We start from the raw sequence: 15,963 nt of genomic DNA, 5'->3' as shown, positions 1-15,963 counted from the left end.
TTATTATGTGTGAAATTGAGGTATCCATCCTTGATGCATTGACAGTGCTTGTCTTTGTAATGAGACATTTACCATACAGTGCTTCTTGGGATGATCTCAGGTTGTAGCTATGAGTGGATAAACAGTAAAGGGGTTAGTTTGCTCCAGAATAATTTTTTCTCATGCTGGCTCTTTATTTTCAGTCTCTCTCTTATATTAGACATTTTTTTTTTCTGAGTACTCACTCTAAAAATTGAGCCTGGTACTTTCTGACCAGATCATCAGCACCAACAATGAAAAGTATATGCATTAAATTATCTCCTTGGTTGCATCTTTGAATCTGTTGTCTTCAAATGTATCTCCCATCTCTTTTACTGGGGACAGGATTTGGCCTACAGAGGGTAAATGAGCTAGGAAAGAGTTCAGTTCATTCTTTCATAGTTGACGTGGCTCTGCAAGACTACCAAAAGGAAAAACTAGAGAAACCAAAATATAGAGACTGATTTGATGACCAGCAGAAAGATTCACAATGTTTTCAGAGGGCTTAGGGTAAGTCAGCTGATTTTATGCTTTTACATGTGCATGTGCAGAAGAATGTTGCCAGTAACAGGTTGGTTGAACTTGTTTTTGCCTCTTTACAAATGTTTAACAAAGCAAGTTGTCTGGGAAGAGAAGCCAAATTAAATATTTCCTAACCATATAATTGCTTGTGGATAGTTACAGATGCCCTGGAAGACAAAATGCTGATGGGCTCCCTGTCCATCAAATATCTTCAGGCACAAACATTGCTGCTTGCACCTGGAAAGAGTTTGAACAGGAGGTCTTACATAAATTATGTGAAATGTAGCCATATGCTATATTTCTTGAGAATTCTTCACATAGACTTTGGAATGAAGAGTAACTCTGTGCAGGTCTGCAGAATAAGTTCAAATAATCGAATAGAAGTATGGGTGCCCAAAGGAGAGCTGCAAAGGCAAAATATGCTCCCTTCAAGTTCAGTGGAATTAATGATATGCATTAAGTGACTCATCCATTTGTGTCTGTTTTGAATTGTTTTGTTTCTTTCTCAAACTATACTGTCATGACCCAAAGGTCTGATTTTTTTTTGTGTGTGCTTCGGCACTAAGAATTATCCCCGTGGGTATACAGCTTCGTTGCGCGGTGGAGTTCTGCTGCGCAGAGGACCCGCGTGCAGGGAAGTGTTCCCGCCACTTTGCAGCGATCTTTGCAGGGTGCATTTCCTTTGCAGCACAGAAATGCACGGTGCAAAGGTTTCCCGCTCGTCGTATGCAAATTCGCGCCCTGCAATTGGCTAGTTCTAAATTATTCACGCGTGGCGGCTGGCGATTGGCCTGCTAGCCGTATAAGAGGCTTGAGCAGTTTCCGCCCAAGCCGAAGAGGACTCCGCATCCATCTCGTGGGGACTCTGGGTGTGCGCGGCAGGGTAATAGAACCCTGTGTGTCGCTCAGAGGAGTTTGGCGGCCTGATCCACCGCCCACCTCTTCCTGTCTTCGAACGGAGCCTACTATAAGACGTAACGACGAGTTTAATGCGCGCTTGTCCTGGACATCCGGAGTTTGTCTGCGTGGAGCCTAGCAACCTCCACGTGATTGTTCGTGTTCTGTCTGCGTGGAGCCTTGCAACCTCTACGTGTGTTCGTGTTTTTTGTTGTAACCGCAACTCAAGCAAGTTCTCAGCCTACACCACGACCATCTCGGTGTAAGTAAAATAATCTTAAAATCAACCGTTACGTGTCTGTGCCTAATTCTAGCTCGGCGCCCGCCCTCTCCGACCCGGCCTGCCTGGGCTGCTGGCCACAGCCCGCGTGCAGAGCGATGAAAGCGACCCGGGGTCAGACCCGGCACGCACATATACAAGGGAGTCATTAGAAGTCTAGTTGTGGATTTTTGTTTTTGCTTGCATTTTACCTTATAATTTCAATTTTAGATAAAAATAGCAAATCAGGAAAAGCAAAATTTGATATGTTTGCAATTTCTTGTAGGGCTAGTGAACTAAAATGTAAATGTTCTCTGCTGTCAGTAGAACACCTTTGAAACTTTCATACAGAAAGCTTTTTTTTCAGGTGTTTAAGTGTTCTCATTGCATTTGTATCTTGTGACATACAGAACTAATGTTTGTATTTAACAAGAAGGAATGTTTGTCACTTAATATTATTTTACTTGAAAAGTTAATATGATATTAGAATGTTATCCATTAACTGGAGTTAATATAATTTACCAGTTGGTTTGCGTTATTCTACAGTCATCTAAAAATGACAAACATTTCTTTTTTAAAGTGGCAGGTTTTCATAAATGGTATAAATATACTGTTTATCCATATTGTATATGACTGGTGCAGCGCCTTGTCATCAATGGCATGATGACAGTTAACATCAGCAGAATATTTCCTAATTATGTACTTGGTTTGTGAATTTAATGCTGTTAAGTGTGACCCATGTTAACTTTTTGGATGCTTTTCTTCAAAGTGGCCCTTGTCTAATGGTAAACCAAAGCAGTGTTCTTTGCAGTGTCTATTCCATGTCAGTGGTAATTAAAGATGGGTAAACACTGCAGGAAATTACTGGTGAACATTCACAGGAGTAAATTAGTGTTCTCAGCAATGTAGGCAAAAAGTAGAAATTTCACAAATACTTACAGAAATAAGTATTCATGCAAATAAACTAAGACTTAGTAAGCTTTTCTGCAGTTTTTCAATAGGTGCTGAGATTCTGTCCAAAGCCAACAGACACATACATATACATGTGTGCGCATATACACACACAAAGCTTGTCTGTCTGTCTGTCATTCCACTATGGACAGTGACAACCTATAAGAAAAGTTTTAAGTAGCTAACCTGAACAGTGGCTTTCTTTGATTCTTTTTGTAACTGGATCCCAGCTGTATGTAAATATCATGTTTCCCTCCTTCAGGCTCAGGTTGGCTGCATTCCAGAACAAGCCAGCCTCCATCATAAAGATTTTCTAACCAGGAAAGCCTGTTTAGAAAAAAACTTGTGGTGTTTCTCAGAGACCTTAAATGAAATATGTGACAGTCATTGCATGCCTAGTTGCTGTGGCCCAACAGAAGATATGAAAAATTCTGTGCGCTTTAATTAACAAAGCAGAGGAAAAGAAAGAAAGAGGTTGAATAGAGGTTATTTATGACATCTTGTCAGGTAAAACAGAAGAATCTATTGCTCAGGTATTAGATCATAGAGGTTATTTCTTTTCACAGCAGTGTGCACAAAACGGATGGAATTGAAAAAGACCTTTCAGGATGGAATCCTGAAAGCAACAGAAGCTGTATGCAAATAATAATAATAATCATATTGTTCATAACAAGCTTAATCTCTACATTTTTTTGGCTAGGAAAGAAATGAGTTTACACAATCTTCTAAGTCATGCAACTATAGCATAAGTCTGGGGACACTCACAGCACACAACCCTGCACTAGGGGAAAGTTAACCTGAAGGAGCTCCTGAATTGAACTGCAGTCAGAACTCCTACATTAACAGCTGGCTAATTGAATTCTTATGCCAACCAATTATTCACAGCCTGAATAGTGATAGTTTTGGGGCAGTAAGTTAATAAGTGAAAAATCCCAAAGTTAACTTTCTCCCCTGACAGGAAATGGGATCTTCCAGTTTCCTCACATGATTATCCAGGCACTTTCACTTTTCCATATATAGGAGGAACTCACAGACTGACAGCTCAAACTAGGTAGAAGTACAATCCTCAGACCCATGCAAACTCAGTGTGCATGCACACACACAGAACTCAAATTCAGAATTTTGTAGAAAGCTGTAATTGAAAGAACTGGGAGCCCTGCTGATAAAGAAGCTTATTCTTCTGGCCTAAAAAGGGGAAGGCACTAAAGGCAGAAGTCCTGAAGTACTATTTTGAATAACCCATCAGGAAAAGCATCAAAATCATGAATGGGCCAGTAGATGGCTTATGTGACCACACTCTGGATGATGAATGGGAATTCATGTTTACTTCTGAATCAGTAGGAGAAGGGCATCCAGGTAAGTAAAAGGCTGTGGTGAATATAGACAAGTTAAAATGTTTTTGGTAGAATGTGTTTTAGAAAGTTTGGCGAAGAATCCAGCCAATGGATTGGATGGGTGTTAGTGTAGTCTAATTTTCTTGCAGGAGATTTGTTTATGTAGATTTTAAAACCTTTGTGATTATGGTGCTACTGGCACTCTAGAATTTCATATATTAACTATGTGACCTGTGTGGCGTTTTGCCCTTGCTTCTTTTCTAGTTATTTTCTGAGTGTCCTGCAGTGGACTACTTTGGAGACACTGCTGCCTCTCTGATAGGCTCAGGTTTCACATCTTGACAGGGCTGCATTGCTCACCTCTCCGATTCCATATACTTGTGGCCTTGTGAACCTCTCCTGCATACGTGTCTTAAACGGTCAGCCAGCAGTGGCGGGGTATATTGCTAGGCAAGCTATTTAAAACCCTTTAAAAATCCTTAGCCCCAGCAGCTGTGCATGGTAGCACCACTGACATTTTCTCCTTGCGTCATCTGTTTATTGATAAGACATATGGAATTGCTTAAGCAAATAGTGGCCAATTATTTGCTAAACTTGATGTATTCTCAGTAGAGCTTAATTCAATTTTATTGAAAACAAATGATCATCTAAACATGCAGCTTATGTCAACAAAAAGTGTTCCCTCAAATGAGGGCAAGGGACAATAGGCTGTTTGATGTCCTGAAAAGTGTATTTATTTTAGAAAACCATTTGGCATCCTGCTCCTTTTTGCCATGACAAGGCTTCCCAGGTCAGTGTGCACACTTGTAAAAGTAAATAATCAAAGGGTGGGATGACCTCAGAAGAAGAGGAAGGTCAATGTCAAAACCAAATCCACGTTTGCTTTTGTCTATTTAATGTTTGAATGTTAACTGGATACATTAGATGAAATCCTTACCAGAGACAAATTGGTGTCTCTCTTCATTTCAATGGAGCTATATTAAGTTATACCACTTAAGGATCTTTTCCAAGTGTCCATGCTTGAAGTAACAAGTCTGAGAAACACTGATATTTACCCCTGGCCCCTGGATGATGGGTTCCACCCAATGCATACTCAGAGACTAGAGCAATGGATTATCGTTGTGACTAGAGCCCTATCACATTCTGCAAGATTCTTTTTAATTGGAAGTGTCATTCTCATAGATGGTATGCCACATATTTATATTAATTTGGTTTTAATGGGTCAAGAATGGATAAGCATCAGAATCTGTGAAGATTTGGTTCAGATAAATCTCCCCTCAATTTTACTGCTTCCTTTAGCTTGCTTCCATGTCCATATTTTCCCTTTTATTCTGTCTCGTTCTTTGACCTCACCTATTCTTCACATTAGATGAACCCTAGTTCCTTTGTTCAGCTGCAAAAATTGAATTAGCCCCCAAGTTCCACTCTGGGCCCCCAGGAGGGGATGTCCCAGCCAGCTCCTCTGCAGCATATTGGACCCAGTCACAGCAGCCCCAGGCTGGCAGGCTGATCTCTAAAAACCCCTTGCCAGCTGGGGCTTTTCTGACTCGGTTCAATGTGCTGCACTCCCAGGTGCATTGGTGCCCAGAAGCAATAAACTCTGGGATGAACTGTGCTGGAGTTTACTGTGTTGCATTAATAGCACATGTAGACACACCCACTTAGTTTTAAGTATTATTAGTATTAAAGCTACTTGTACCCTTGGTTGTTTCAGGTGTGGTCTTCTCCTTGCAGGTCTGTTTGGCTGTTTAAAATCCTATGTATTTAAGGGCATCCTTGGGTAACTGGTCTGTACTCTGGCTGTGGAAAACCTTTACAAAATTTGTGGATATTATCTAGCCTAGAAGAGATTGCCAGATCTCTGAAAAAGTGAAGATGCAGTTTAAAATAGATATGGAATGTATTGTTTCATAGTTTGTAGGGTCAGAAGGGACCTGAGCAGATCATCAAGTCCGACCCCCTGTGATGCCAGGAAAGAGTACTGGGGTCAAATGACCCCGGCAAGGTGTTCATCCAGCCTCCTCTTAAAGACCCGCAGGGTAGGAGCCAGCACCACTTCTCTTGGAAGTTGGTTTCAGATCCTAGCCACCCTGACAGTGAAGTAGCGCCTCCTGATGTCTAGCCTGAATCTACCCTCTGCCAGCTTGTGACTATTATTTCTAGTCACTCTTGGTAGTGCTCGGGGGAACAGGGACTCCCCCAATGCCTGCTGGTCCCCCCTGACTAGTTTCTAAACGGCCACTAGATCCCCCCTCAGCCTTCTCTTGTGGAGGCTGAACAGGTTCAGGTCCCTTAGCCTCTCCTCGTAGGGCCTGACCTGCTGCCCCCTGATCATGCGAGTGGCCCTTCTCTGGACCCTCTCCATGTTGTCCACATCCCTCCTGAAGTGCAGCGCCCAGAACTGGATGCAGTACTCCAACTGCGGCCTGACTAGTGTCGCATAGAGGGGGAGGATCACCTCCTTGGACCTGCTTGAGATGCATCTGTGGATGAATGACAAGGTGTGGTTGGCCTTCCTGACTGCTTCCCCACACTGTCGGCCCATGTTCATTTTGGCATCAATAATGACTCCAAGAACATTTTCTGCCTCTGCACTGACGAGAAGGGAGTTCCCCAGCCTGTAGGTATGCTGCTGGTTCTTCCTCCCCAGGTGCAGTACCTTGCACTTGTCAGTGTTGAAACCCATCCTGTTCTCATTTGCCCACCCCTGTAACCTGTCTAGGTCCAATTGCAGCCTATTCCTCCCTTCTAGCATGCCCACTTCTTCCCACATCTTTGTGTTGTCTGTGAATTTGAACAGGGTGCTTTTTACCCCCTCGTCCAAGTCGCTGATGAAGATGTTGAACAGTGCAGGCTTGAGGACTGAGCCCTGAGGAACCCTACTGCCCACATCCCTCCAGGTCGAATAAGACCTGTCCACCACCACTCTCTGGGTGCGGCCCTCCAGCCAGTTAGTGACCCATTTGACTGTGTAGGTGTTGACGCCATAGTCTCCTAGTTTTTTAATGAGAATGGGGTGAGAGACCATGTCGAAGGCCTTCCTGAAGTCCAGAAAGACTACATTCACTGCTACAACTTCGTGTAAGGATTTTGTGCCCTGGTCATAGAAGGCCACCAGGTTGGTTTGACAGGACTTGCCTCTAATGAACCCATGTTGGTTGCCCCTAAGCATAATCTCCCCTGCTGGCCCCTCACGGACATGCACCAGGATAATTCTCTCAAAAAGCTTACCCAGGATTGAGGTAAGACTGACTGGCTTATAGTTTCCTGGGTCCTCCTTCCTCCCGTTTTTGAAAATGGGAACCGCATTGGCCCTTTTCCAGTCTTCTGGCACCACGCCAGAGTACCATGAGTGCTTGTAAAGCCCTGCCAGGGGTCCCGCAATGACCTCTGCTAATTCCCTCAGCACTCTGTGGTGGAGATGGTCAGGACCAGCTGATTTAAATATGTCCAGTCCCTCCAGAAGTTCCCTGACTAGGTCCTTACTGACCCTAGGTCTATTGTTGATAGAATAAAAAGAGAGAAAAAGGGAAAACTTACTAGGACTTTTTGGAAACTGTCATAAACCATGGATTTAATTCATTTTCGTAGACATAGTATTAAAATCATAGAAAATTAAGGTTGGAAGGGACATCAGGCAGTCATCTAGTCAAACCCCTTGCTCAAACCAAGACCACCCGCAACTAGATCATCCCATTTGTCTAGCTGGGTTTTAAAAACTGCCAAGAATGAAGACTTCACAACCTTTCTGGCTAACCTGTTCCAGAGCAGTTTACTACCCTTCTAGTGAGAAAGTTTTTCCTAATATCTAAACTAAGCTTCCCTTGCTGCAACTTAAGACCACTGCTCTTTGCTCTGTCATCTCTGACACCAAGAACAGTCTAGCTCCATTCTCTTTGGAACCCGCCTTTCAGGTAGTTGAAGGCTGCTATTAAATCCCGCCTCAATCTTCTCTTGTCCAGACTAAATAAGCCCAGTTCCCTCAGCCTTTCCTCAGAAGTCATGTGCCCCAATCCCCTAACCAATTTTTTTGCCCTCCGCTGGACTCTATCCAATTTGTCCACACCCTTTCTGTAGTGGGGGACCCAAAACTAGGCACAGTACTCCAGATGTGGCCTCCCTAGTGCTGAATAGAATGGAAGAATCGCTTCCGTCGATCTGCTGGCAACGCTTCTACTAATGCAGCCTAGTATGCCGTTAGCCTTCTTGGCAACGAGGGCACACTGTTGGTTCATATTCAGCTTACTGTCCATTGTAACCCCCCAGTGCTTTTCTGCAGAGCTGCTGCTCAGCCAGTCAGTCCTCAGCCTTTAATGGTGCATGGGATTGTTTTGTCCTAACTGCAGGACTTTGCACTTGTTCTTATTGAATGTCCTGAGATTTCTTTTGGTCCAGTCCTTCAATTTTTCTAGATCTCTGAATCCTAGCCCTATCCTCCAGCATATCTACTACTCCTCCCAGCTTGGTGTTATCTGCAAACTTGCTGAGGGTGCACTCTATTCCATCTTCCAGGTCATTGATGAAGATATTGAACAAAATTGGCCTCAGGGCTGACCCCTGGGGCACTCCACTTGATACCAGCTGCTAACTAGACATCAAGCCATTGACTACTAGCCTCTGAGCCTGATGATTTAGCCAGTTTTCTATCTACTTTACAGTTCATTTATCCAACCTGTACTTCCTTAGCTTGCTTGTGAGACTGTTATGGGAAACCGTATGATAAGCCTTGTTAAAGTCAAGGTATATCACATCCACTGGTCTCCCTGCATCCACAGAGGCAGTCATTTAATCACAGAAGGCAACCAGGTGATTAAGTGTGACTTGCCCTTGGTGAATCAATGCTGACTGTTCCTAATCACCATCTTCTTCTCCAAGTGGTTAGAAATGGCAGTGCTTGTTCCCTTCCTGACATGATTTTGGAAAAAAAATCTTCTCAAACCAGGACACTGACTGAAAAGGAAAGCATGCTGTTAAGTTATCTTTTGCGGCTCCCCTATTGTGGGGCTTCCTAGTCTAGCTATCAGAAGCAGTTGGTAGCTACTTTGGATGCTGCTACACTCTATCAATACCTCTCTTCTAGCTCTGCTTTTATGCCAGACTTGGGGATGGAAAGATACAAGAGTTGCAGTGCTAGTACTGTGTTACCTTGTGCATTCCTAAACTGGACATATGAAGAAAGTTTAAGTCTCCATCTCATGAGCTTGATTCATAGATTCATAGAGTTGGAAGGGACCTCAATGGACCATCTAGTCTAACCCCCTGCCCCTGGCAGACAAGAAAAGGGTCACCAAACCTGAGGTCATGTGAACACAGCCAGATGCCTGACCAGTCTCCTCTTGAAGACCCCAAGGATGGGGCGAGCACCACTTCCCTTGGAAGCCCATTCCAGATCCTGGCAACACTGACCGTGAAGAACTTTTTTTTAATGCCCAGTCTAAACCTCCAGTAGCTTATGGCCATTGTTCCTTGTTGTTCCAGGGGGTGCCCTGATAAACAGATCGTCTTCTACTTCATGTTGCTCTCCCCTTATGAATTTGTACGCTGCCACAAGGTCCCCTCTCATCCTTCTCTTGGAGAGGCTGAAGAGGTTAAGGTCCCCTAGACTTTCCTCATAGGGCCTTCCCTGCAGGCCTCTAATCAGACAAGTAGCTCTTCTTCGGACCCTCTCCAGGTTGTCTGCATCCTGCTTGAATTGCGGCATCCAGAACTGGACACAGTACTCCAGCTGCGACCTGACCAGTACTGCATAGCGAGGGAGAATCACCTCTCTGGACCTGTTTGTGAAGCATGACAAGGTGCCATTGGCTCTGCCGACTACTTCATCACATTGATGACTCATGTTCATCCTGGAGTCAACAGTGATTCCAAGATGTCTTTCTGCCTCAGTGGTGCTGAGAAGGCCGCCCATAGGTATGATGGCAATTCTTTCTCCCTAGATGCAGCACCTTGCACTTGTCCTTATTGAATTGCATCCTGTTGCTCTCTGCCCACTTCCCCAACCTGTCTAGCTCAGCCTGGATTTGGTTCCTCTTCTTCAGGGTGTTAGCTTCACCACATATTTTTGTGTCATCCGCAAATTTGGACAGGGTGCTTCCCACCCCCTCATACAGATCACTGATGAAGATGTTGAACAGTATTGGCCCCAGAACTGAGCCCTGAGGGACTTCACTGCACAGATGTTTCCAGGTTGACACTAACCCATCCACCACCACTCTCTGTGTGGGACCCTTGAGCCAGTTTGCTACCCAGTGTGATTGTTCAGGCCAATCACACTACTGCAGACATATGAGTTCTGCAAAGCCGACAGACTTGACTGCCTACCTTCAGGTCTGTAACATTATTGTAAGGGGTTTTCAGTCTGGACAGCACAGTGGAGTACGTCAGACTAAGTTCTAAAATCCTACTTTCTTGATATGCTTGATAATTGCCCAACCTACTTGATTCCTAGTCCCTTTTCATTTTCTTATTTGATCCTGCTGTGTAACCACAAAATGCTGATTTGGGGACAGTATAATCATATCCATTGCAAGAGACTTGGGACATATAAGAATGAATTTGTGGCAGGATTGTTTGCTGAGTGTTACATTTAGAAAATAAAGACGTTTTACTGACTGTACGCATTTTGGCTAAATGGTTGTATAGTATAAAGTGATTGGGGATGGTAAAATATACTGTATTACTGCAAAGTAATGTGTATGATAAAATTCCCTGCACTGTGCAGCGCTGCTAACTGCTGCAAGCTGGGCTTGTCCAAACAGCAAGTGAGAGCACTTCATAACAGAAGACAGGGGCAAGCAGGGGTACTTAGGAAACTGTTACAAAGCACTAAAACAGACAAATGCATATTACATATGAACACATTTCATTTTGTGATTAGGGAAGATGAGGAATGAGTTATGCGATTTTAGAGATGGGACAAACTAAACTCCAAGATCTAGACAACCCCAGTCATTCAAGCAACATTAGAGTCAAGAGTCAAGCAGTGTAGCAAAGCTCATTATGTAATTAATAAATAAAATTACATTGTCCAACTCTGAAAAAGCTGCATTTTGGTTCCCAAGCATTTATGCCAAAATTTACTATGGTTTTGATGCACTCAGATTTGCAGCTTTGGTTCTGTGCCTATGTTGGTTATATCCATATGACATAATGCAGTGGCATGCAGAAATACCCAAGTTAACTTGGGTATCAGAAGCAACATAGGTTGATGCAACACACCTTCAGGACTAATGAACCTACTTCTCAGCAATACAAACACAGCTGTACTGCTTTTGAGGCCAATCTATTTCCTTCAGAGCTAACTCAGGAACTAGTTTCATAGTAGTTAGGGGTCAGAAGGGACCTAAATAGATCATCTAGTCTGACCCCCCCTGCTACTGGCCGGAGCACATGCTGGGATCACATGACCCCAGACAGTTGTTCATCCACCTCTTTTTGAATTTACCCAAGGTAGGAGTGAGGACCACTTCCCTAGGAAGTTGGTTCCAGATCCTAGCCACCCTAACAGTGAAATAGTGCCTCCTAATCTCTAATCTGAACCTATTCTCCAGCAGCTTCTGGCCATTGTTCCTCGTCACCCCAGGTGCTGCTGGGGGGAATATTTGCTGCTGATCTCCCCTAACAAGTTTGTAAGCAGCCACCAAATCCCCCCTCAGCCTCAGTTTGCTGAGGCTGAACAGGTTTAGGTCCCTCAGCCTCTCCTCATAGGGCCTGCCATGTTGCCCTCCAACCAAGCGGGTGGCCCTCCTCTGAACCCTCTCAAGGCAGGCCACATCCTTCTTAAAGTGCGGTGCCCAGAACTGGATGCAGTACTCCAACTGAGGCTGGACCAATGTGGCGTGGAGGGGGAGTATCATCTCTCTGGACTGGCTTGAGATGCATCTTCGGATGCACAACAAGGTGTGGTTGGCTTTGCTGGCTGCGGTCTGGCATTGGTGGCTCATGTTCATCTTGGAGTCAATAATGACTCCAAGATCCCTTTCCACCTCTGTGGTCCGAAGGGGGGAGCTCCCCAGCTTGTATGTGTGCTGTGGATTCCTTCTCCCCAAGTGCAGCACCCTGCACTTATCCACATTGAAGCCCATCCTATTACCATCTGTCCACTTCTGTAGTCTGTCTAAATCTAATTGCAGCTTTTGTCTCCCTTTACCTTTCCCCACATCTTGGTGTCATCAGCAAACTTGGACAATGTGTTTTCTACCCCCTCATCCAAGTTGCTGATGAAGATGTTGAACAGTATAGGCCCCAGGACCGAGCCCTGGGGGGCCCCACTATTCACATCCTGCCAGGTCGAGTATGACCCATCCACCACCACTCTCTGGGTGCACCCTATCAGCCAATTTTTGACCCATCCAACTGTGTAGGCATCAATGCAACAGTCGCTCAATTTATTGATGAGGATGGGGTGAGAGACAGTGTCAAAGGCCTTCTTAAAGTCCAGAAAGACTACGTCCACAGTGACACCATCATCCAGGGATTTACTTACCTAGTCATAAAAGGACATCAGGTTGGTCTGGCAGGACCCGCCTTTGATGAAGCCATTTTGATTTCCCCTGGGCATGATCTCCCCTGCAGGCCCCTCACAGATGTGATCTTTGATAATTTTTTCAAGGATTTTCCCCAAGACCGATGTGAGGCTTATGGGCCTATAGTTTCCTGGGTCCTCCTTTCTCCCTTTCTTATAAATGGGGACCACATTACCTAGTTTCCAGTCTCTGGGCACCTGGCCTGTGGACCACGATCACTCGTACAGCCGGGCCAAGGGCACAGCAGGTATAATACACCTCTGTATAGCTGTATTATACCGTGAGATATACCCTTATGTTGATGAGACTCCATTCTCTTTAGTGGACTTGCTCCTGATTTACACTTGCAGAAATGGGAGGGGAAATCTGATACCTTTCCTGAGCTTCTAGTGAGCATAAGCCTAACAAGTCAGAGTATTGTACAAATTTAAATCTGTGAATAAGTAAGGTAAATCTCAGCCAAAGTGGCTCAGCTCCACCAGATTTCTTGCTAAAATTGTATGAAACTGCATATTACTCTGTGGCAACTTAAAATTGTTTCATGCTTACTCTTTCTATATTTGATATTGCAAACATAGCAGTTTAACCTTGATGATTACTCCTCTCCTATATGCAATAGTATAATAATTCCCACTTGAAAACACTTGAAAGAGCAAAGATCAGTTCTTGTGGTAGATTGTTTTGGTGTAACTTGTGTTGTTTCTTTTATAACCATTGAGGATCTGCTTCCCTCTTTTCATGTAAATTTACAAGGGAGAGGAAATATAGGGTATATTTTATTTATTTATGTATTTAACTGTAACCTCACCTATCACACACTGCATATTGCACACAATAAAAAATGCCTAGAATCAACAAAAATAGCAGTGATCTGATAATAATTAATGAACTGCCGTTATGCAAGCTTGCCAAGTCAATCTTATATAACACACTGTCTCCTTGTTTTTCCTGCCTCATTAGCCTAACCTCTTTGAAGCATCTGAGAATAAAGGTGGGCTTTTCATCCCAGAAGGTTAACATATACGAGCCCTGGAGGCTAAGGAGCCCTTTGGATTAATTGCTTTCAGGCAACTCTCTCTTATTTTTAAATGGGGCACCAACTCATGGACATCTCCTAAACACAACTGCACAAATGGAGGAGATTTCTTGGATACCCAAATCCCAAGCCATTTAGGTCTGCTCCATTCCACCAGCTGACCTGACTGGTGTCTCTGCAGCATAATGGTGCATTGTGCTTTTAAAGGCATTGTGTTTCCCTGAGACACGTTGTCTCATAAGGCTTAAAGCCAAAACCCTTCCCCCATTAAATGTATCTGATATAGATTCATAGATGTTAGGGTCAGAAGGGACCTCAATAGATCATCGAGTCCGACCACTGTATAGGCAGGAAAGTGTGCTAGGTTCAGATGACCCCAGCCAGATGCCTATCTAACCTCCGCTTGAAGACCCCCAGGGTAGGGGAGAGCACCACCTCCCTTGGGAGCCCATTCCAGATTTTGGCCACTCTAACTGTGAAGAAATTTTTCCTAATGTCCAGTCTAAATCTGCTCTCTGCTAGCTTGTGGACATTATTTCTTGTAACCCCCAGGGGCGCCTTGGTGAGTAGAGCCTCACCAATTCCGTTCTGCACCCCCAATTTATAGGCAGCCACAAGTTCGCCTCTCAATCTTCTCTTGTGGAGGCTGAAGAGGTCCAGGTGCCTTAGTTTCTCCTCGTAGGGCTTGGCCTGCAAGCACTTAACCATATGAGTGGCCCTTCTATGGACCCTCTCCGGGTTATCTACATCCCCCTTGAAATGTGGTGCCCAAAACTGGATGCAGTATTCCAACTGCAGTCTGACCAGTGCCCAATAGAGGAGAAGTATCACCTCCTTGGTTCTGATGGACATGCATCTGCTGATGCACGACAAAGTGCAGTTAGCTTTGCTGATGACTTCTGTTACCAAATTTGCCCATTACTTTGGGGTGTGCTCATTTATTAGGGATAGTTTCTAGGGTCTTGGTGATTCTGTCAATGTGCTGCTTGTGTTACTATATGGAGCTGTATTTCTCCCTCCTGCAAGCCCTCACCCCCAGTGGAGCTATCTTGCAGGACTCAATCTCAATGGGACTGGATTCCTCCAGTCACCAAATCAGTCATACACACAAACACACACAAATTAACGTGACACGCCTGACCTGGCCGGGCTGATCAGCATGGACAGGCTGACACCCTCATATGCCAAGAATCAGTTCATAAGAGCAACAATAAAATGCAGTCAGACACAAGCACACAGGTAAACAGAATCCCTCTGAATCCGGCTGGGTGTCCAGCTGACACCCTCATGGGCCAGCATTCAGTTCATAAGGGCACGTCTGAGTCAAACTGGGTCAATCAGCCTGTACAAGCTGATCCCCTTATGTGTTTCAAACTCAGCACATCCCAATCTTTGGCCTCTTGATGAGCAGACCCCACAATAATTTGGGCTTCACAGGGATCTTTAGCATAGGTAAAAGAAGCGTTGCTGCAGAGCACAGGAGGAAAGAGAAGCAGAGAAGGAAAAATATACCCAATTACTACCAGTTTGACTCTAAAAGTTATTTATTGCTAAGCATATGAAATATATAATAGTACTAGTAGTAATAGACATGCAAAAGAAAAACAAACACAAACAATGACAATACTACCCTGGTTTCACTAAGTATTTGGGGAAACTTAGTTCAAGCTTAACTAATACAGTTCAGGTTCAGAAGTTTATGCCTAGACAGAAGAGAGAGAACGATGGGAATCTCACCTAATCCACGGTACTCAGGCTGCAAAGCTGACAGGCACAGTCCGTAGCACAATCCTTGAAGAGAGAGACGATCTGTTCTTCCAGCGTCCCAAGAATGACAGGGGATGGTGTCAGCACAGGAGTTTTCTTCTTTCCTTTTCCTTCTTTCCTCCTGCTTCTTCTTCTTCTTTCTTTCTCTTTTCCTTAAGCACACACACTTACAGATTTTTATACCCTCAGTTCAGCTGCTTCGAAGCACCCTCAGTAGTGTAAATCATTGTCTTTTCTATTGACAAGGGGTTATCTGGTTTGGACCATCTCAGGAAACTGATTGATAATCAGGAAACACTTAAGATTAGGGAGTAACCCAAATACTTGGGAGCCAGCTTGAGATTCCTATGGATGGCAGATATACTGATGGGATATCTCATGGTTTCTTCAGGAACAATAGATAGCTTGCAGCATCAGGATTTGGGATTTTTACTTGTTGTGCACAAGCCTCATTTTAGCATGACTTTTCCAGATTTAAAGCAATTATTGGGGTGCTCATAACCTTTTGTGGAGAGGACTTCCACCAGTCATCTTGGGAAAGATACGACAACACCTGGGATTAGGGCTCCAGCAGGCTGGATGCTGTGATGAACCCTTAACCATTGTTCAAATGTTGCCCATACCCCCTCGGACTCGGTCTCTTGCCTCAGCATT

General features: G+C 44.2%; 2 protein-coding genes across 2 annotated transcripts in view; one reads left to right on the top strand and one right to left on the bottom strand.

Moving 5' to 3' along the window:
* LOC102575212 (uncharacterized) overlaps positions 1–15,963 on the bottom strand; it is a 64,819-nt gene that overhangs the window by 38,036 nt on the left and 10,820 nt on the right. The gene's annotated exons all lie outside the window — the stretch shown is intronic.
* The window catches only part of MAT1A (methionine adenosyltransferase 1A), a 39,684-nt gene continuing 27,386 nt past the window's right edge, over positions 3,666–15,963 (top strand). The window contains exon 1 of the mRNA XM_014602619.3: positions 3,666–4,003. Coding sequence (XP_014458105.1) covers positions 3,910–4,003 — 94 coding nt within the window. The 5' untranslated portion in view covers positions 3,666–3,909. The remainder of the gene's footprint in view (positions 4,004–15,963) is intronic.

The sequence above is a fragment of the Alligator mississippiensis genome, chromosome 6 (genome assembly GCF_030867095.1).
Source record: "Alligator mississippiensis isolate rAllMis1 chromosome 6, rAllMis1, whole genome shotgun sequence".
NCBI classification, from domain to species: Eukaryota; Metazoa; Chordata; order Crocodylia; family Alligatoridae; genus Alligator; species Alligator mississippiensis.
This window is presented reverse-complemented; position numbering and strand designations above follow the sequence as displayed.